At 39.5% G+C, this 20,773-nt stretch overlaps 4 protein-coding genes across 10 annotated transcripts; 1 reads left to right on the top strand and 3 right to left on the bottom strand.

Annotated features, from left to right (window-relative positions):
* Window positions 1–4,981: 4,981 nt before the first annotated feature.
* LOC121591779 (ornithine aminotransferase, mitochondrial) lies at window positions 4,982–11,719 on the bottom strand. Of its 2 annotated transcripts, none has more exons than XM_041912709.1 (3): window positions 11,103–11,719; window positions 6,190–6,478; window positions 4,982–6,112 (listed from the first exon to the last, which is right to left on the bottom strand). In XM_041912709.1, the coding sequence occupies exons 1-3, from the start codon at window positions 11,284–11,286 to the stop codon at window positions 5,128–5,130; spliced, it is 1,458 nt and encodes a 485-aa protein (XP_041768643.1). In that variant the 5' UTR covers window positions 11,287–11,719; the 3' UTR covers window positions 4,982–5,127. The 2 variants fall into 2 exon arrangements, with proteins under 2 accessions (XP_041768643.1, XP_041768644.1); XM_041912710.1 differs by lacking the exon at window positions 11,103–11,719 and adding an exon at window positions 6,611–6,868.
* A 984-nt stretch (window positions 11,720–12,703) lies between these two features.
* On the bottom strand, window positions 12,704–16,859 carry LOC121591780 (stAR-related lipid transfer protein 7, mitochondrial). Of its 6 annotated transcripts, XM_041912713.1 has the most exons (7): window positions 16,227–16,859; window positions 15,581–15,920; window positions 15,343–15,509; window positions 14,801–15,272; window positions 14,382–14,502; window positions 14,111–14,242; window positions 13,546–13,634 (listed from the first exon to the last, which is right to left on the bottom strand). In XM_041912713.1, exons 1-5 carry the CDS (start codon window positions 16,452–16,454, stop codon window positions 14,450–14,452), a joined length of 1,260 nt encoding a protein of 419 aa, XP_041768647.1. In that variant the 5' UTR covers window positions 16,455–16,859; the 3' UTR covers window positions 13,546–13,634; window positions 14,111–14,242; window positions 14,382–14,449. The 6 variants fall into 6 exon arrangements, with proteins under 6 accessions (XP_041768645.1, XP_041768649.1, XP_041768646.1 ...); XM_041912715.1 differs by lacking the exon at window positions 14,111–14,242 and having other exon boundaries at window positions 13,490–13,634; window positions 14,501–14,502; XM_041912712.1 differs by lacking the exon at window positions 14,111–14,242 and having other exon boundaries at window positions 13,533–13,634; window positions 14,454–14,502.
* A 1,235-nt stretch (window positions 16,860–18,094) lies between these two features.
* LOC121594112 (high mobility group protein 20A) lies at window positions 18,095–19,416 on the top strand. The gene is made up of 2 exons (XM_041917074.1): window positions 18,095–18,611; window positions 18,680–19,416. Exons 1-2 carry the CDS (start codon window positions 18,284–18,286, stop codon window positions 19,414–19,416), a joined length of 1,065 nt encoding a protein of 354 aa, XP_041773008.1. The 5' UTR covers window positions 18,095–18,283.
* A 101-nt stretch (window positions 19,417–19,517) lies between these two features.
* Window positions 19,518–20,060, bottom strand: LOC121594113 (ATP synthase membrane subunit K, mitochondrial-like). The gene is made up of 3 exons (XM_041917076.1): window positions 19,948–20,060; window positions 19,784–19,865; window positions 19,518–19,687 (listed from the first exon to the last, which is right to left on the bottom strand). The coding sequence occupies exons 2-3, from the start codon at window positions 19,862–19,864 to the stop codon at window positions 19,616–19,618; spliced, it is 153 nt and encodes a 50-aa protein (XP_041773010.1). The 5' UTR covers window position 19,865; window positions 19,948–20,060; the 3' UTR covers window positions 19,518–19,615.
* Window positions 20,061–20,773: the final 713 nt, after the last annotated feature.

Here is a 20,773-nt window from a genome sequence, read left to right as displayed (position 1 = left end):
CGCAATATAAACAGCCGTACCGGAGAACTCGTTCGTTCCTGGGAACGTTCGCCGCGACGCTCATTTTCACTCATTTCATAGCCCTCTAGATCAAACATTAGAAAACCGTATAGATTTTGTTCTGGTCAACCTAGTGGTTCAACCCTGTCCACTCATGAGCAGCGTTGTTAGCGGTGACGATCTTCGACATGAAATTGGCTACTTTGACACGATTTGATGCTTCGCATTCAGTTTTCACTCTTTCATTCTACAGTTATGTCAAAAAATGTCGTTTGATTCAACGACATTTTTTGGCGACATTCATTTGACTTTCATTTTCGAGTGCACTACATCGCCTTCTCCTTTGTAACATTTTTTCTTTAAAATTCGTGTATTCCAACAAGAAGACACTGATTTTCGCACTGGCCAAGTAAAAATATTTAATTTTTCACCGCGCGGCTACATGAGGTGAAATATACAGCGAAATTTGAACTATTTGACAGGTGAAATATCTGAAATATCGGCAAGAAGTATCTTGGTCAGAAGATAGTTGAACTATGGCTACGATTCTTGATTTAAACAAATTCAAACAGACCACCCTAATTTGTGCTCATTATACGTATCGTATAATAGCTTCGTATTGAGCGTGGATATCAATACAACCAGTGATAGAAAACGGATATTTTAAAATGTTAATTTTACGTATTTAATGGTGCTTACATACTTATATTGGTGCAACTCATTATTAGTTGATTTCAGTTAAAAAAATGTCACAAAGTAATTCTTGGTGTTAATATCCACGAGTTTGAGCATACAGCCATAATTGGTACAGCTATGGTGAATTGCTAGGAACACTATAGCCATAATTGGTACCTTAAGATGCAATTTTGAATTGAATTTTTTTTAGTATTTTGATAAACACTGAGTGAAAATAAAAAAATACCCTCGTGTTCTGCACATTGTAGGCTACATAAAAAACATAAAGAAGTTTGTAATTTTACCCAATACTTATTTTTACAGGCGTAAAATCGGTATCTTGATGACATATTATAGCCATAATTGGTACACTTACCCTATACTTGATCGTTTTTTCAAGTCTATGAAACGATATAGTGAAAAAGCAAGGGCTACCTCGATATCATTTTTAGACACCATGTACCAAACACCAAGTAGTTTCTTCGTCCATGGGGCCCCTATTGGGCACAAAAGTTCTCGATGAGACTACTGTACACATTGTTGTATATGCTGGAATTACCATCCACGGGGCGCCTAAATAGACGGGGCCCCCGCAGCCGCTCAGTCCGCGTACCGTTAAATCCGCCACTGGTACAGCACATAAGTTTGTTTTGAATTTGAATTGCAAGCAGTTTTAGAACGCAAGACGGAGATAATTTACCAAAATATATTGCAAGGAAAAGCTGGTGCTCAATCAATAAGTTCTACACAACTACGATCTTAGGCTCCCAGCATTCCCAGTCCCAGCATTCCTAGTCTACAACAGTCCAATGCTATTGTGTTAATGACGAGAAAAAGCAATTTGCATCAGAGATCGCGTGTTGTTACTTCATTGTTCATGATCGAAGATGATCTAATAGTCGCTTCAATTAAAGCGCCCACGTGCTTTTTAAAATCCTCGATAAAACAGTTATGTTCACCAATTTATTTTTTTGTATTATTTGTGCCTTTAACCCTTTTTAACCCTTTTTTTAATTTCGTTGGTTTTTGATTGTTGACATATTGTCGTTGTTATAATAATATTCACAATAATGGGATAACTAATTCACAAAGTCAACACAACAGTTTAATTTAAAAATCTTTTATTTGTAGCTTTAATCATTCCAGATGTTACTGTCGAGAGAATTTCTCCAACAAACAACGGTCAATATTTACAGTAGCGGTCATCTAAAGTCAGACACCTCATATTTTTACCTTTTATCTGACTTTGCGGCACCCTTGACAGTTCCATAGACCGCTTATCGGAAAACTTTCTTCACACGTCTTTGAGGATATTCTTTAACTATGCACGTGCAAAAAATCAGGTCAATATCTTTTAAAATCTCGGAACATCATTCTTAAATGTGATAAAAGGTATGCTATTTATGCGATCTACTGAAAGTCGGACAGTGCTCATTTCATAGCACTATGACCACATAATTTGCCAATATAGACCAATATGGTTCTTAAATTATTTGATATCAGTTATTAGAGGTCAATCGACTAGTTTGGGTGGTAATCTGCGTTTTAGATAACCTAGGTCATGCGCTCTACCAATTTAAATATCAGAATAATTTTAAAGAGGGTATTATTGTTTTTTTTTTCATAATTTTAAAGTTATTATATCTTGTAAAAGTATCAGGAATGGAGTTATATAGACAGTTTTATCAGCTTTTCTACATAATATCTTAATTCATACAAATAATAGACGAGAAACATATGAATGTTAAGGAAATATTTGGATACAACCATGTGGAGAAGTCTTCAAAGCATCCGTTTTTGCGGTTTATTGATACAAACAATAATAATTCATGTTTAAGACATCGAGCTTAAGACAACGTGAACATAATCAATGGATAAGACAGCAAAATAGAATGGTAGAAGACCGCGTCAGAGCTATCGGTTGTAACAAATTTAAAACGATAGGCTTTACGCTTGTAAGAGAGTGACATTTTGTTCAAAGGTTAAGGCAAACAGTCAAAGAATTCTTAAAATCTTATTTTTGATTTAGAATGTATGCATCAATAAAGCGAAAAACTATAGTTTTGATGCATAAAATGTCGCGCAGGCTGTTAAAATCTAGATGGAATATTCATGCTCAAAGCCGTTGAACTTGTTAGCGTATCTAGAAAGATATGGGGATGCATGGGCGCTTATGGCACTAAGCCTTATTCAATACCTTGCTAGAGAAAGATACGATTCTTGTTATTAATATGTTCAAACATGCTCAATAACCAAGCTAGGAACAAAAATGGTCAACCAATTTGAAGCATCAATTATTCTATCAAACTAATGAACAACGGCATTGAGGCAATTAAGTCTTCAATGGCAGGTTATATAATACGCAGATGATCACTCAAAATAGTCGATTGGCCCTTTAAAAACTGATATCAAATGATTTTAGCATCATATAACCTAATATTGGCAAATTACGTGGTCCTTGTGCTATGAAATGAAGACTGTTCGACTTTCATTGGACCGCCTAAATTTAATACCTTTTATCACATTTATGAACGGAGTTCCGATATTTTAAAAGATAACTGATAAGGACTGATTTTTTGCATGTACATAGCTAAAGAGTGTCTTCAAAAACGCATGAAGAAAGTTTTCCGATTAACGGTCTATGGAACTGTCCAGGGTGCCGTAAAGTCAGATAAATATGAGGTGTTCGACTTTAGGTGACCGCCACTGTATACGATGCCAGAGAACAACACAAATATGGACAGTTTCATAGTCGGTTGAATGGGAATATTTGAACGGATCTTGTTTCTACGCAATTCTTCGCAGAGTAGAACATAATAATCACCACGTTTTGCAATGTTTGGACACGTTTTCTACAAGATCGATTCTCAATCGCGGGACAATTAATTGAACATTGCAAACCACCATCTGCTTAATTCAGCTACTCAGCCTACTTGGCAAATTTACAGAAACGTTAGTAACGGAAAACGGGGTAACATGAAAAATCCTTTATTCAAGTATTATTTTACAGGAAAGGTGAATTTACTGACCCAAAATCTATTCTTTGGAGTGTTTCAACAACATGTAATTTTATAAATGTATAAACAAAAAATATAAATTATGATTTAGCAGCAAAATGATGCCATTTTAGCACTTTTAAAATAAGCTTTCAGTAATGTCGCAGGGATGCGTGTAGAGTTTATATGGTTTATTTTTAAAGTTATGGTATTTTTATAGTCTATAAAGATAGCTTGAAAAGATCTGATTATGTCGTTTGGAATGTGTAAAAAGTGTTTTAATTTTAAAAGTACAGCTTTGAAACAATTTGCAGGATCAAAAGCTAGGAAGAGAAAACATATCACGTCGCGTGCGCAAAAGCTTTGGTCATTACTTACGCGCTGTTGTTGTGGGCATCTCGTGAAAGATCAACATTTATTTTACAGGTTTTTTAAAAAATAAGAATAGGTGAGGTCTTGTGTCAATTTTAATCCATACATAAAAAGTAGAGACATAGACAAATATAAAAAAAAATTGTGTTTAGTGGAAAATTCAAACAAATATTCATAAAACTGCTTAACATGTTCATTTTTCCCGTTTTCCCTTACATATAATCTCGTGCGAAAATCGATACCTTTTTTTTCCTTTATTCTATATAGATACTTTGAGCCAATTGATCTAATTAGCCTCTTTAAATCAGTACATAAAATCTTATCTTAAAATCTAACATTCTTCTTTGCAAGCCTCTCATGCCATGAATTTTGAATATCCTGTTACTTACTTACTTTTCTTACATACCGCGATCTGAAAAGAGTGGTAAAATAGAAATAACTGAATATAACCAACGTTTCATTGTACCAAACACAAAGTGACGCCTCTCCGAGTGGTGAATCGAAAGGCTAATTCATTGGGAGGTGCGAGTTCTCACCCATGCCATTATTATGACTACGGTGGATTAACACGATTTTAAGCTTTTCTGAAGTGTCAAATGAGAAGCTGTATGAGGAATTTTAAAACCAGAGAAGGTTTGAGAAGAAGATTAACTTATGAGTGGGAGATCGGTTGCTATTGTCGGGGCACCTCGAAACCACTGCTTAATCCGCCACTCGGTGGAATGGTTGGCTAAATTTCATTAATATTATATGTTTTAAATTTATGGAACAATAAACAAATATCTTTCAAAACTCGAGACAACAAATAGAGAATCTAAAACATTGTGTTCCTGTACATTATGGAGATGTTTCGATTAACTCGTTCCACATTACCCAAAACAATAATGAACGATTCCATGATAGGAAGGTGTAGACATTAATGATTGTGAGTTGTTTGATTTTCATTTACACTTAATTTTATTATGGCTTATCTTACATCTCTAAACAATATCATATGAGCTCTATCTTTGTTGTGTATGAAAGCAATGAAACGAACCTATATAAATGTTTCATGACGCGATCCTCCTGTTATTTCCAAGCACGATTACTTTTTCACAAACGACATAATCGTCGTTTTGATAATGTGCAAACAATCCTCCAGCTGCTCCTGGTTGATCGTCAAAGGTGGCGCGAACCGTATAATGTCCCCATGCGTAGGTTTTGCAATCAATCCATTTTCCTTCAACCGCAAACACACTTCCCACGCATCAAAGTTAGGATTGATAACGATCGCGTTCAACAGCCCCTTGCCACGTACGATTGACACGACGTCCGTGGGCAGCTCGCGCAACGAGCTGCGCAAAAGCTGACCCATACGTTCGGCGTTTTCGGAAAGTTTTTCCTCCACCAACACTTGCAGCGCAGCGATGGCCACCTTACAACCGAGCGGATTGCCTCCGTACGTTGAGCCGTGCTCGCCTGGTTGAATGCACAGCATTACCGGATCGTTGGCAAGAACAGCCGACACGGGATACACGCCACCGGAGAGAGCCTTGCCGAGGATGAGAATGTCCGGCTTCACGTCCTCGTGATCGACGGCCAGCATGCGTCCCGTACGGGCCAAGCCCGTCTGTACCTCATCCGCAATAAACAGCACGTTGTACTTGGAGCAAAGCTCGCGCACCTTGCGCAGGTAGCCTTCGTCCGGCACGACTACACCCGCCTCGCCCTGTATTGGCTCCACCATAAACGCACACACGTGCGGGTCCTGTAAGGCTTGCTCGAGAGCGGCTGTGTCATTGTACGGTATCAGCTCGAACCCAGGCATGAACGGTCCGAACCCGGCGTAGCTGCTAGGATCATTCGATGACGACACGGCGGCCAGCGTGCGGCCCCAGAAGTTGCCCTCGGCGAAGATGATTTTGGCCTTGTTTTCGGGAATCTGTTTCACCTTATAGCCCCACTTGCGGGCCAGTTTGCAGGCCGTCTCGCCTCCCTCGACGCCCGTATTCATCGGCAGCACCTTGTCGTACCCGAACAGATTGGTCACAAACTGTTCATACTCGCCAAGCACGTTCGAGTAGAAAGCTCTGCAAGGAAGGAAACGAGTGCATTGTAGAGCATGAAGTACGCCCAAAGCACAGTGAAAGTGCAATCGAATGCTTACCTGGAGGTAAGAGTCAACACTTGTGCCTGTTCCGTTAAGGCTTGCACGATCTTTGGATGACAGTGGCCCTGGTTGACGGCAGAGTATGCGCTCAGGAAGTCGTAGTACCGCTTGCCTTCGACGTCCCAAACGTACACACCTTCTCCCCGGGCCAGTGCCACCGGCAGTGGATGGTAGTTGTGCGCTCCGAACTTGTCCTCGCGATCGAACACAGCTTGGGATTTTGGTTGGGCTTTCAGCGCCGTAGCTGCGTGACCGTATCCGTTCTTTGCCATTTCGTTGATATTTGCTAAAATGAAGGAAGCGCGGAAAATTAAACAGGAGAAATTGTTTATTTGTTAAGATAAGTAAACGATTCAACGGTTGCAAGAAATCCAAAAATTGCAACGCTCTTAGAGCGACGGTGATAAATCGAACTTACTCTCACGATCGATCACAGAAATAAAAACCCCCGTTTCAAACAGAGCTCCAAGTATAACAACACAATTACAATAATAAAAAGTGCAAACACTATTCGCTCGCTATTGCAAACCCCTTCTGTGCGATCCGGAATTTGCAGAGTGAATGGTGTAACAGCAAGCGCCAACAGCACGAGACACTTCACTTATGAAACCAAGGACAAATCAATTCACTAATTGATAAGATTATAATGATGGACAGTGAAGTGTTCGCCTTCGAGGGACAGTGAGATCTCTCGTGCGATGATCGTCGTGCATGCACATACAACAATATTTGCGTAAAACCATGGCAACAGTGTGTGTTAGTTAGAGTTTTCCCTGTGCATACACGGAACGAAACGATACGATCATTGGTAAATTTTGCACATGCGTTCGCGCCAGTGCTGCAAAATGTCATGAGTATCACGAGATTTTCACCAACGAAAACAATGAACATATCCGTGGTAGCATGATGCTCATTGCTGATAGTCAATAAAAGTGCGTCATGACATGCTGAACACGACATGTGAATTTTTGAGTCCAACGCGATACTCTGACTGACAAGCTTAGCTTAATGCCGGCGCACGCATTATCATGATTTTTTTTTTCTGGCTGTGAACAGTGCTGCCAAATGCCTCTGTTTCAATCATCAACACTCATGACTGAAACGAAGCTCAAATCAGATCACGTACACAACTGAGATGATCAGTGACTATACTCAAACAGTTGGTGGATCAATCACATGCTTGGTGACATTTAGTTTAGCACCCAACTTTTGATCACTCACTTGGTCACGACATTGTTGTCGGCGATAATCGCGACATTCTTGAAATACACTTGGCGCGTGGGCTCTAACAGCAAAATGGGCATGCTTTCTCCCTCTATCTGTTTTGATTATCTGTCGGGTCAAACAGAGCGAGAAAACATGCTCATTTTGTTTCTTGGAACCACTCGCACGCAAAGCATATCTCCCGTGTCCATCGCGATGATCACCGACTGAAAATGTCGCGACCAAGTGATTGAACACGAGTTGGTTACACACAATGTCACCAAGCATGCGATGGTCGCACCAACTGTTTGAGGCTCATCTCTGATCTTCGCAGTAGAGCTCGTGACGCTGAGATGATTTTGTTTCAGCCAGAATTTGTCGTGACTATGTCAGTGACATTTTGCAAAATTGATCACAGCAAAAAAAAAGTCGTGATGTAGTGACTGACCAAGCGATGGTCGCAAACATGTCATGAGCATGTATTAGTCACAGCAATCGTTCTGAGTATCACCTCTGATTATCACAATTGAGTACGTGACGCTGATATGGAGTTTGTTTCAGTCATATGTTTTTATGACATTGATAGTGACATTTTGCAGCACTGGTTCGCGCAACACATGCTCTGAACCGCGGCTATTTATGACATTGCTAACAAAAGATGGGTACCACTTTCTTAATATTGTGAGTTTGTCGACTATAAATAGTCTAAAAGCAAACCACAATTGAGGTACAAGATGAGAGAGTATAAAACGAAAAAAAAAACAAAAACAAAATCAAATGAAAGCGTGCTAGCTTTCTGTGTCTATTTTATACCATGTAAAATGAAATGAATGAAAATTTCAAACAATTTTTCGCTACGCTTAGGATCAGGAGTTTCCTTGAAATAAAAGTTTAGCGGTCCATTCAACAAGACGATCTTCTAGAAAGTATTAGCAGCAGACAGGCAGAACAAGGCAAGGATTGTTCGGTCGATTATAAAAATGTTATGTTAGAATTAGTATTTACTAAATATTTATATATGTCCTTCTAGTGATCGTCGAGTGAAAGTGAACGTAAAATATTGTGTTTGATGATATAATATACTCAACAAAATATAAATCATTTGATACCTCATGAAAGGACATTTTATTTTCCAACAGTCGACACCATGATTAAAATATGAGATTAAATGAGCCTTTTTAGATTAATTATTAACTCCACCAGATATTAGTCAATCGGGTTCTTACTGTGGGAAGGTGGTCCCGCATCTTTTCAGGCGTTGTTTAAGATAACACGTCTAACGATTAAACGATGATGTATGCGATCATGTCGGCTTTACATGAGCAACCATGAGCTGCTACTTCGATTACAGCATATTAAATGTTAAACAAAAATACATGTAAAAACGCGCGAATTTGAGAGTCTTACAATCAAAAGCTGCGAGCATCTCCTAAACAAGCTCAAAACAGCAGATAAGCAATTTCTTCCCCTAAGGCAGGGGTCTCCAAACTACGTCATGCGGGGCCCTTGCTGACTATGTAAGAGTTAAAATAAATTGCATATTATTTTTATTATTAATATGTCGCCGCAAAATTAAGCTACAATAAAATAAAATATCAGATTTTTTCCAGCTTTCTTGAACACATAATTGCACAGGTCGAAAGCACACAGTATGTTAATCAATTGAGCCTCTCCAACATAGGACTGACTAGCTGCCATTGATGATGATGATGAATGATTGAATAGGTTACAGATAGTCCAGCTAGTTGCATTTATGTGCCAACCAAGCAAAAGTCCGCAAAATCAATAATAATATGTATTTTAAAAAGTGGTTCATGTAAGTTTAATTGTAAAAAAAATAAGATTACCGAATACCTTTGAAATCATTTTCAGTAAACAGCTCAGTAACTGGTTCGCAACTATCACGAGTGATAAGCAATCTGGTACAACTGCTATTGCGTATTTTATTACTAAACTCTAGTTCCTTCTCTATCAAATCGTAGAATAAATAGTCCAGCCGCCCTTTTGTGGCGATCCGTTTTAATCGCAATTAATTATTCCCTGTGCGAGTGCGAACAGCCTTTTGCTTTCCATATTTTACTGCCAACTACTGACGTCATTCCGTTTTCGGTATCACGTCTCGCCAGATGAACCGCAAAACCTCTGTAACGGAAAGGTCTCATCCCCAGGTCGGTATGCTTTTATTAGCCTTTTTTTAAAAAGAAATATTACACTAGTTAACAAAAAACATTACGCTATCGCAAAAGGTACACGCTTCCGGCACCGACGTCGTTGCCACGCGCAGCAAATCAAATTTTCATCTTGAACGATTGCTTTTTAGCTTCCAAAACAACCAACGTAGAGGCGTACGTCATGATCGAAGGAGGCTTATGACCAAGATCTTTTAAGGAGAACAGGTCGATGCAAAGCCCGTTGCTAGGTTGCCATTTTCAGCTCGCTCGCGTTTACAAACAAACGGCTAATAGTTAACGCGCAAAAGTGGACGAATTTACTATTAGGAAGGTTATATTGGTTAAATTTCTTGCGGTCAATCACTTCTGGACGATAAAGGAGAAGTAATTGCAGTCTACTCTGTATTCAGAAACATTGATAACCTTTTTCATTGTTTGCCATTCCGTGACCACAAACCACTACCGTTTGCAACGGTCCTGCTGGAAAAACGAAATGTTTAACATGTTCAACTGGGTTAAAGAAGTCCTTTTTACTTTCAATTGAACACTGAGAGTAAAATGAAACATCCAATCGACACACGCTGGTACAATATGCATACCGTCATTTTTTTATAACCCGGCTACGAATGATAAATGAGATCCTTGGATTGTATCAGTCATGTAATATTCTAATTGGATTCTAATTCTTCAAATATTCTATCAGGAATTGAATGTAAAATGCTGAACAAAACTCTCATTCACTCCATAGCAACGTCCATCGCTAAACATAAACAATGTTCACTTTAACTGTCAAAATTTTCCCATGGCTTTCTGTCAATTTACTCTAAGCGCTTCGACCTGTTCTCTTTCAAGAACCTTGCTTATGACCGACCAAAAGCATGGGCCAAGCGATAGACAACCGGTTTTCAGTAGAACAATGGTAGGCAAAAACAGAAGGTTCAGGGCAGTGTTTTTTAATGTTTTATCAACACAGCAGTGCGAACAGTATTGATAAGGAGCCGTGCGAAAATCAGTTCGCAGGGGTCCTTTGCTATAAATACTTCCATGATAATGGGCCCAGACAATGTCAGCCTTGCCAGATTAGTGAAGGATGTTTATGAAAGGCGAGACATGTGTTTACTCCCAGTAGGCGATTTCGATCCAATGCCCCCCCTCCCCCTTCCCCGATGCGATTCCAGATTGTCACTGACTGCCTGGGCAGATGCAGCGTTACAGAGGTGAAGGAATTATTCAAGATCGTGGCAACAATCAATCGACCAAGGAAAGGACACGTTATTTTCTAAATCATGAAGTAACACTGATATTCCATGTAACGTACAATTTGTTGTCATATATTGGAAGAACTCTTCTACTTGGCATACTAGTTTTATTATGACTCTTACCAAAAATCATACAACCCAATCAAACAACAACAACAATCCTCCTGCTAAACCGGTTCCAGTAAGGTGAATAGTGATTGTTGTTCTTTCTTTTCCTTATTTTCCAAATTCTTATGCCATTTTAAATACCATTTTACACACGTATTAAAACACTTACCGAGTCCATACTTGTTGCGACCAGTCAACAATGAGTGATGATTGTTCATAGGCACCGTCCGTGCAGACGATGAACTTTGACGAAGTCCTGATGCTGGCGTGGGAGATTGTGTTGAGAAGAGTGGTACCAGCAGTTTGTCGAACTGCTTGGTCAACAAATCAGACTTGCTCACTTGACGCAACATTATGCACACTTTAATCGTTTCACTGGCACAATACGATCTGCGTGCACGACACTTGATTTACACGTTGTTTGATCTACGCACACACAAATGGTAAATGGCAAGCTGCTACCGGTTGGTTTGTTTCTCCGCCGTAGGTCACTTGTTTCAGACACACTTGCGCCGTGTTTCACTTCCCGTGTTGAACTGATCGTTCCACGCTGATGCGGCGTCTACCATATGTACAAGACGGGCCCCCGAATTTCCATACACCACACAAGCTCATTATCAGTACACAAAGCAACAGCCGGGATTTGCCGTCGCAAAAAGGGTAGAAAAAAAGGTAACCAAACTTATCGCACCGGGAGATGACTGATTACTCTTTTGAAGGAACGGTTTAACACTGCACCGTATGCCCGGACACTACTGCCAGGGGCCATAAACTTGCGGCCTGTGGGTTCTTCGTCACTAAGCTCGTATTGCATCGATAGCATTGTTGTCCCATTACCTGTACACGCACCTTGTCACAGGGTATGACGATTTGGGCACCCGAAATCGGTTGCTGCGTTGTTGCTTAGCGACAATGAATTCGCTGATAACGCACGATGCCTGTTTGAGTAGATGACGCATGGATCGATCTGAACGCGTTATGATGATAGGGTATCATCGTGTAAACGATCGTTACTTAGAACAGTAATAGCCAAGCACAAATGATACTAGAAGATTCTCCACGACACCTTACCATAACACGACCTTACACGTTCAAACGAATGCTATTGCCTTCAAATGTTTGACATTTTTTTGAAAACGATAATACTTATCGTACTGTCCGTGTTAATTTTTATCAGTATGGAGTTTGTCTACATGAATAATGATCCATGTATTTATACTTCGTTTATATCTATATTTATGTGGCAGAATTGTAATTGAAGTAAAAAATGAAACGTAAATGAAGACAATGTTCTTAGGTGTTACAGTAGTGCGAAAATGTAGCAAAATGGCAGTAAATCTGTAACACAAATCAATAATAGATTTCTCAATGCTTTTTTAACCCTGTGACTTCTCTTGTACAGCACACACTGTCAATTGAATATGAATGGAAGACTTTAGCTTTATAATAAATTATGAACACACAACTATCGTTTCTATTTAACAATATGTACGTGTCCTTCACATTTAACTGTTATGAATTACCACACAGAATAGAAATAGCAAATATTACAATGCATTTTGAATAAAATGTCATTTAGGAAATAAAACACTATTCTGAGATAATGTAACATTTCTTTCTTTGTTATGTATTTGATTTTAATTCTGATTGCTAATTCCGAACGTCCGAAATTAAATTGCAATCGAACGGCTCGGTTTGTTGAATCAAAATGTTTCACAAACATCAGAAACTTTTTTTTCGGAAATCGAAAAGAAAGTAGAGGAACTAAAATTGAATTTTAATTTGTATTGGTTTTACTATTTTAAACTTTAACAAACAGAACGTTTCACTCCAAGGTACGTAATTCCCTAGTACTTTAACACTATTAAAGACAAAAGGTAATTTTCACACTACTTTGTGACTATCAATAACACATGCGATATTTACAATTACAGACACTGCCCAAAAACCTCATTAAAAAAAATAAAAAGATTGCACGTCTTTTAATGTCTGCAACGCTGGTAAACCAAGCCAAATACAATTAAAAAGGAATAGCACGATTGCCTACATTCATGGCAAAGAGGCCAAATTGAGGATGATAGAGAACAATCCGTTGAAGTGTTTGCTGCATCGGTTGCGTACAGTTGCCGAACGGAACTCAACTGTTCTTCTTAATGTAATCAGTTTTTGTGTTATGAATGTATTGTAACTGGCAATTTTGAGGTATTTTTGAGCCTTACTATTATTACGCCGCGATTTGAGTAATTGATTAGCATGGGGTAAGCATCCGCTAAATACGTCTTTAACTCGACTTTGGTTGCCTACATAGCTTTAGCCATGGTTTTGGTCCTTAGAATGCAAAGAAAACCCATACCTCACTATCCACGAAGTAGCATAGGACACGTCATACAAACCTTACTCAGTACCAACACTGCCCGGAGAGCAATTGTTTTCCCCTAACAAATTAGCAGACCGCGTGAAATCGCGCGTTGAGCGTAGGAACCGGGTCAAACGAAATAGATATAAGAATATAAGTAGCTCCACCAGGATGTTTTCTTCACCGGTGGGCATTCTTCCACTATACTTTCACACGAATCTGTCGCCGCCGCACTGGGTGAACTGGCCTTTCCATTAAGCTGCGTCGACTCTACATTGGACATAGAGGTTGTAGAAGCTAGTGGCTGATGAGATGCAGAATTTGTTTCGACATGGATTTCATTGACTGTAGAAATATGAAAGGAAATTTGTTAAGTTTGTGTTTAGTTATTATAAAACAAAATGCTGAAAGAAAACAATTGATCTAAAAGGCGTATTGAGGTATTTTGGCCGATGAAAAGAGTTAGTTCAACAGCAACAACAAAAAGTTATTTTTTCAACGAAAACCAACACAAAAGCATTAAAATAAATGTAATGGTAGCATTAACTTAACAATCCTACAAAAAAGGATTGATTGTAACTTTTTCTAGTTATTCTAGCAACTTTCCTAGATGTTCAAAAAAAAAAAAAACAAAATCAAATTCATTGGCTTTTGGTGGCATCATACACTACTCAAGAATGTGGCAAAATTCGTTATTCAAGCAATTCTGTTAATTTGATAGCATCAGTTAAGGAGTTATTCCATGAAATCCCTGACTTGAAATGGAATAAATAACCGAAATAATCAGGGTGGTAAAAAGCATTAGAAATTTGAAAGCTTACAGTGAGCTACACAAAAGGGCACCTGCCTCATTGAATAAGAAGGGAGAAACAAATCTTCAGTTTCTGGTAAGATAATTCCGTTTAAATTTTTCCTTCGCTGTCCCAACTACTGGCAAGATACTGTGGGGAAATCTAATATACAACAAAAAAAGCTATAATAAATAAGTACATACATTTTGTAAACCTTCTGGTTTGCTTACTAAACTTGCTGTAATGCTGTAACTGTTGTTACAATATCAATTCTACTTTAAAAAATGGTTCTACTAGTTACCTCATATTGTTGGGACATTGCCACACTTTGTCTTACTATTTCTTATATATATACTATTTTGGAACCACCTACTTAATTTTAAATAATATGTAGCGCCAAAATTTCAACTTTTTCTCTACCACTGTGGCGGCAAGGGACGGTGTTAGCAGTGCATGTGGATGGATTTCAATGGAACATACGTACAACATTAACGAAGCGGTGTGTCCGCAGCCAGCCCCATTTGGGCATGAATGTGTAGCCAAATGTAATCATGAAAATGAACGCCCGCATATTGCCAGAGAAGAGAAAGAGAGAAAAACGAACATACATACATTTAATACCAGCAAAGTCAATTAGAGACTGCTGAAAGCCCTCACTGCATAACGCATTATTCGTGATATGACGAAGCATGAAAGTGAATTGTGTGTGCAAACACGTACCTTGTTGTAGACTAGATTCTTCTTCCTGCTTTTGCGCTTCCGTGAAATCCTCCGCACTGTATCCGAGCAGTGTGTCTGGCGGATATTCGAAACCCGGATCCTTATGCTTGTCCCAAAACTCGATAATCCGCGTCTCATTCTGCTTCTTGGCTTTTGCATAGTTCACCGTCGCTTGGTGAAGTTGCCGCAGGAAATCGGGCATCTGCTTCTTAGCCACCCAGGTGGTAATGTACTTCGGTATTGAAAGTCCTGGATTATCGAAGTATGTCAGTACGAACGAGACTCCTGGCTTGTTAAAGGCAGTCGTTGGTTTGATCACCATATAGCTCCAGTACTCATGAACACGCTGGGTGTGCGGTTTGGCGGGACACTTGGGGTGCTCCACGCTTTTATTCACAATCATTATTACACGCCGACTGCGATCGATAAAAAAGCGCCTGTTGTACACGTAATCGCGATTGGCAAATAGTTTCTGTTCAAAATGAAACGAAATGTTTATACAGTTTCCGGTCGCCTAAAAACAAAGATTTTACTATACGTACCGGCCATAAGGCCTCCCAATAGATGATGTGACTGTTGGATCCTTTGGCCGTATCTTCGTCTATCACTTCCAAATTGACAGCAGTATTGTCCCACTTTTTCCGATACTCGACATCTATTTGGACATGTAGAAAATCTTCTGCCGTCACGTCAGGATACTCAACGTAAACTACGGTGAAAAAAGAGAAAGCAATTATAATAGTTAACACAAAAAACCGGCTGTTCGTCCATCGTATGTACCTTTGTAAGCAAATAGTCCTGGCTTGATCTCCTGACGCCAAGTGATCATACGTTTCTGTTCAATGTACGGTTCCCAGACGGTGTAGACGTTTTGCTCAGCGGACAACATTTCGGTGACATTCTTGGGACAGCAACAATAGTTGACACCTTCTACCCGGCAATCGATCTGCTTTCGTTTCCGACACTGTTTGCAGTAGATTGTTTCCAATTGCAAACGCTCCAGGAATTGGAAGTCGTCCATGTGCTCCTGCACCGACTCAAGTTCGATTCTTTCACGTTCCCAATCAAACGTTAGCAGTGCTGCGGACGAGAGTACGAACCCTTTGGCATGTCGTTGCACCTAAAAGCCGAAAGCGTCGTAGAAAGATGTACGTCAGTGAGATGATTAAACATGCATTTGGGGTGTTTGTGTTACGGGTGCTGATGTTTTCTGTGCATTAGAAATCGTGTTTAGTTTGGGATTTGCTAAAAATAAACCCCCACCCCTCATACATTCCACGCTGCTGATACCTTGCGCACGAATAAAGCATTGAGGACTGATATTTCGTTATCTTGTTGATTTCGTTGGGTTCCTGGCGATAGATCCGTGGACGTCCTGTTACATAAACTAAAACCCTCCCTCAATGCGGCAGCGCCGGATGCTTACCTGACCTCGGAAGCGTTTCAGCAATTCGCGAAGCGCGCGTTCCTCCCAAATTTTGGCATAATGGGCAAATATCTGTTGGCTTCTTCGCAATTGCTGTGCAAACACGAACTCACATTGCGTTGCCCAAAGGCGTAATATGCTTGCTGATTGATCTTTCACATTTCTTCTTAAGTATTTATTGAACTTTCGCAGCGCCAGCGTACTGTTTGGGAGCAGTTTCAAAGCCATCGAGCTGCTGCGAATTGATTGCGACGGACCGTAACTAGAAAGGGAGCGCTGACACTAGTACACGGTGTTAATGCTCTAATAAATTTAGGTAACAGGCACGGAACATGGTTCTACAGCGGAGCAAATTGTTGCTAATTTAATTCAATCAAACGCGCAAAAATGCCGGAACCTTTTGTGTAGCAAGGCAACCGGTTTGATAAACAGATAACAGCAGCTCTTGATGACGATTGAAACGCACTCCACTGATGAGAAGGTAAACTACAATATAAAGTACACTACAGTAGTACCGTTTGTTTAGTATTGAACGCAAATGGTTTTAAAGAACTTTCGTCTGAATTTCCTTTATTTTTTTATTTTTTTGCTGAGTGATGCAACGAGTTTGACAGATGCTAAACATATGGCATTCAAACTACAAAACGTAGCTCACTAGGCACCTTAAATTGTCACCCACCCGCTAGGCACACGCTAGGCAAAACCCGGTTTTCACGAGGTAGGCAACGCTCCTAGCCAACGCTCCAAATCGGTGTGATTTTCCCTCGCTGGCGAGTGATTTTGAAAGGCGTTGTGAGGGTTTTAGAGGGTTCAGGTGATGTGCTTCAGAGCAAATTGACATTTCACGACTTGACATAACAATACTGGGCAAGGATAATGTATTTAGGGTAACTGTACCGTTTTCGGCAGGCTCGTGCAGCAGTTTCACAAAAATTGCTCACACGAAAACGTTTTTTTATTATTTTTCATGAAAGTGATGTTATTCTGGTTGATAAACTATCATAGTATGTTACACTATTTTTTATTTGCCAGTTCATAGCCCTTTTTCATAAATATTCGTGAAAATGCCAACATTGATTTTGCTCCTATTTTCGGCAGGCTGTGTTCCTATTTTCGGCAGCGCGAATACGGGTCAGAAAATGTTTTTATCAATGTAAATATATACAAAAAAATATTTAAAGTAACTTAACACTCTTACTTTTCTAAGATTGGTGTTAAAAAGCACATAAGTTATTAATTAAATGTTGCTTATTTTGGCCCGTTTTGACAGCCATTTTGATGCGACGTTTAAACAGAGCAGCCATTGACAGTTCGATGGTTATAGCGTAGGGTGCGAACTGGCTTACAAATATTTATTTTTCTCTTAAGTTAGTGCATTTTATGTCGTAAAATTGGTGATATTTGGTACAAGAAAGTTCATATTATATGTCGACATACGCTTTGTAGTGTTCTGATCAAGTTTAAAAGGAATATTAAGCCAAATCCCAGGTGTGTTATTGTTCCGAGTTTCGGCAGCAGCCCACAACATTGAGCTGTCAAAAATGAACATTTACTGTGTACCTATTTCCGGCAGTATTAAAAGTGAAACATAACTTATTTATCGTGATTTTAAAATTCTGAACAAGATAGAATAAATTAAATAAGCGTAAAATCTTTATTATACACCGCTTTTCCAATGTTTTACTGTTCTGGTTCTCTTAATCACAAAACCTGCCGAACTATTGGCTGACAGCAAATCTGCCGAAAAAAAGAACAATTTATTTGATATTTTAAAAAATACGCAATGAAATGGTGTGAAACTTCGTATGTGAATAACAAATAAGTACACTTTCACTACAAAATTGTGTTTTGTGAAAATTTCTACCGCGTTTGTGCAGAATTTCACGTTATTAGCAACCCTGCCGAAAATAGGTACACTGCCGAAAACTGGTACAGTACAGTGGTACCCTAGGCGAGTAAAGGAAGGGCCGACAAAATAAGCGAAATGCAGCGATATTCGAACGTCAAACCTCTCGCCTTGTTGTACGGGGAACGCATCAAGCACGTACTCGTGAAAAATGTGCTTGTGTTTGTTATCTAAGTTTGTGTGCATACAAACAAAACAGCAGGGAAAAGGTTTACCAATTTTATCAACAGTTTCACTTTCAATGGAAAAGGAAAAATTGGAAAGATTAGATAAAAAGTCAGAAGTAGCCAATCCCGATGATTCGAAGCGGGAATTGAAACCAACGGATGCAGGTAAAAATGAAGGAAAAGCCCCTGAAACGAGCAACGCGTCACCATCCAGCAGTGGAACAAAGGGTAAACAGTCGGCACCGAAGACTACGAAGAAAAAAAGGCAAAAAGCTCCGAAGGATGCAAATGCGCCGAAACATCCGCTTACTGGTGAGCTTGTTAAATCTGTGTTCTAGCTTGCTTACATTTAATTGTCAACACGGTTGAACATATTGCAGGATACGTTCGGTACATGAACGAGCACCGCGAAGGAGTGCGCCAGAAACACCCCAATTTGACGCCCATCGAGGTAACGAAAATAATGGCCGAAGAATGGTCCAAATTGTCGGAAGAGAGAAAGAAACCGTATCTAGAAGCCGCAGAGGTTGATAAAGAACGGTACAATAAGGAAATTTCAGAGTACAAACTGAACAATGAAGCGAAAGCTAAAGCGTTACAGAACGAGTCGCAAGTAGCAAGAAAAGAGGTGACGGGGCCAAAAGTAGTCATATCGTCTATTCCATATGTTAATGGCAAGGTAGAACAAAAAGTGGCTCGCCAAGGCGATTACGATATACCCATTTTTACGGAGGACTTTCTTGATCACAACAAAATCATCGACTCGGAGTTACGCACGCTGCGCAAATCAAATATAGATTATGAACAGCAGAATTCGGTTCTCGAGAAGCACGTCGAAAATATGGAAAATGGCATTCAAAAGCTAGATGGCGAAAGAAGTAGCCTGGAAGCACAGAATGTTGTTTTAGAGAATTATCTAAAAAAGTTACGTGCCGCACTGGCTAATGCACTGCAGGGTTTACCTCTTGCCAGCGAATACTCGGGAGCCACAATCGACAATATTGATCAGTATTTGGAAAAATTGCATCAAATGGCAGATAGTAGTACGCAGGGCCATACTTTGAACAAAGCAAAAGATATTATTCGTAAGCTAGATCTCCATAATCTAACGCTTTAAACAACAATGTGGAGATGCAAAGAAACGTTTCTCATTTTTCTAGTCTGATTCGCATCCGAAAGTTCGGCACCATGCAAAAGAAGCACTGAAACGCCAGATTCTAAGGTTTGCTCGACTGTTGCATAATGTATTTCCTTACGAGCACACTTCACGAAGTAATCCTATGTAGCGTAGCATGAACTCTTCCGGCGTCCTGCCATTACTTCTTGCTAGGCTTCAGTGAGAAGTACAAGATCAACAACCCAATCGATGCGTAGGTGGCCTTCGCAACCTGATTAGAAAATAAATGAAAAAGAAAAGGACGTTACACTTGCTGTTTTCAACAATAAAGCCGGAATAACTTTGGCTGCAGACGAACGATATTTACATTAGCGCGGCCCCGCATGGTTTCGCCATTGAAGATACGGGAGAGTCCGGTAAGTTTGCTTTCATCACCACCACCAGCCATTCTGCAAAATAAATAATTATAGCTTCAGTTTACTGCAAAAATGACGATAACTGAATATCTGGAGATTTTCTAATACTACATACTTGGAGTTATGTAATTATCACTGTTTATGCGAAGCGAGTCGGAAAACAGCGAACGATTTTCGTGAAGTGAGCAAGGGATATGTGTGCGTAGGTGTGTGTGTTTTAATTCGGTTTGACTGCTTGTGTCACGTTTGACATGTGCTGTCAAAGTGTTTCTTTCTTTGACCACATATAATTTCCACTGTTCAACAAATGCGTTTAAATTTAGCAGTTATAGAACCGAAAAATAAGATTATTTTCCTTTTTTTTTATTTCGAACATCATCCTTTTTTATTTTTATTCTATTTGGTGTAACGATCGACGCGCTCATGACGGCCATACCAGTTTAGGAGTTATACTCAGCCCATACCAGTCTATGAACCGATAAAGAATTCATTCCGGTCTCGGAAATGATACTGAACTTTTATTTATCCTGAAACAGCTGCCGATTCAATTCCGATCTTGTAATTGTACATTCACCTTTTCTAGATCAGGAACGAAACGTGACATATAATGTCGAAGACTTAAGTACTCAGATAGTAGTTTAGAAGACACACAGATGTCAATTTATGTAATCACAGCTTACGAAAATCAGGCTAATTGATAATACTTCTTAAAACATAGGAATATTCGCAATAACCTTATTGTATGTTCCTCATTTTGGCTATTCTTGGAGATCACTACACATGATGATGGTCACGGAGGAAAACAAATCCGTACTCGCTTGGCTTTCTCTGGACACTTCGACTCCGGCGAGTCCGAACGAGTCTGGTGAGATAAAATGAGTCCAGCTAGTCCGAATGAGTCTGGTCAAATCCGTATAGGAAATATTTAAAAGAGAAATTTA

Source organism: Anopheles merus, chromosome 2L (assembly GCF_017562075.2).
Source record: "Anopheles merus strain MAF chromosome 2L, AmerM5.1, whole genome shotgun sequence".
NCBI lineage: Eukaryota > Metazoa > Arthropoda > Insecta > Diptera > Culicidae > Anopheles > Anopheles merus.
The sequence above is the reverse complement of the archived record's forward strand: the minus strand, read 5'-3'. Positions and strand labels throughout refer to the sequence as shown.

Coding starts and splice junctions, on each gene's coding strand:
- LOC121591779 (XM_041912709.1), bottom strand. CDS start 11,286: ATGTTGCGTCAAGTGAGCAAGTCTGATTTGTTGACCAAGCAGTTCGAC. Junction 6,479..11,102: donor TCGCAACAAGTATGGACTCG/GTAAGTGTTTTA, acceptor CCTTCATTTTAG/CAAATATCAACGAAATGGCA. Junction 6,113..6,189: donor GTGTTGACTCTTACCTCCAG/GTAAGCATTCGA, acceptor CCTTCCTTGCAG/AGCTTTCTACTCGAACGTGC.
- LOC121591780 (XM_041912711.1), bottom strand. CDS start 16,454: ATGGCTTTGAAACTGCTCCCAAACAGTACGCTGGCGCTGCGAAAGTTC. Junction 15,921..16,226: donor TGAAACGCTTCCGAGGTCAG/GTAAGCATCCGG, acceptor TTCGGCTTTTAG/GTGCAACGACATGCCAAAGG. Junction 13,635..14,800: donor AGAATCTAGTCTACAACAAG/GTACGTGTTTGC, acceptor ATATTTCTACAG/TCAATGAAATCCATGTCGAA.
- LOC121594112 (XM_041917074.1), top strand. CDS start 18,284: ATGTGCTTGTGTTTGTTATCTAAGTTTGTGTGCATACAAACAAAACAG. Junction 18,612..18,679: donor GCCGAAACATCCGCTTACTG/GTGAGCTTGTTA, acceptor AACATATTGCAG/GATACGTTCGGTACATGAAC.
- LOC121594113 (XM_041917076.1), bottom strand. CDS start 19,864: ATGGCTGGTGGTGGTGATGAAAGCAAACTTACCGGACTCTCCCGTATC. Junction 19,688..19,783: donor CCATGCGGGGCCGCGCTAAT/GTAAATATCGTT, acceptor TTTTCTAATCAG/GTTGCGAAGGCCACCTACGC.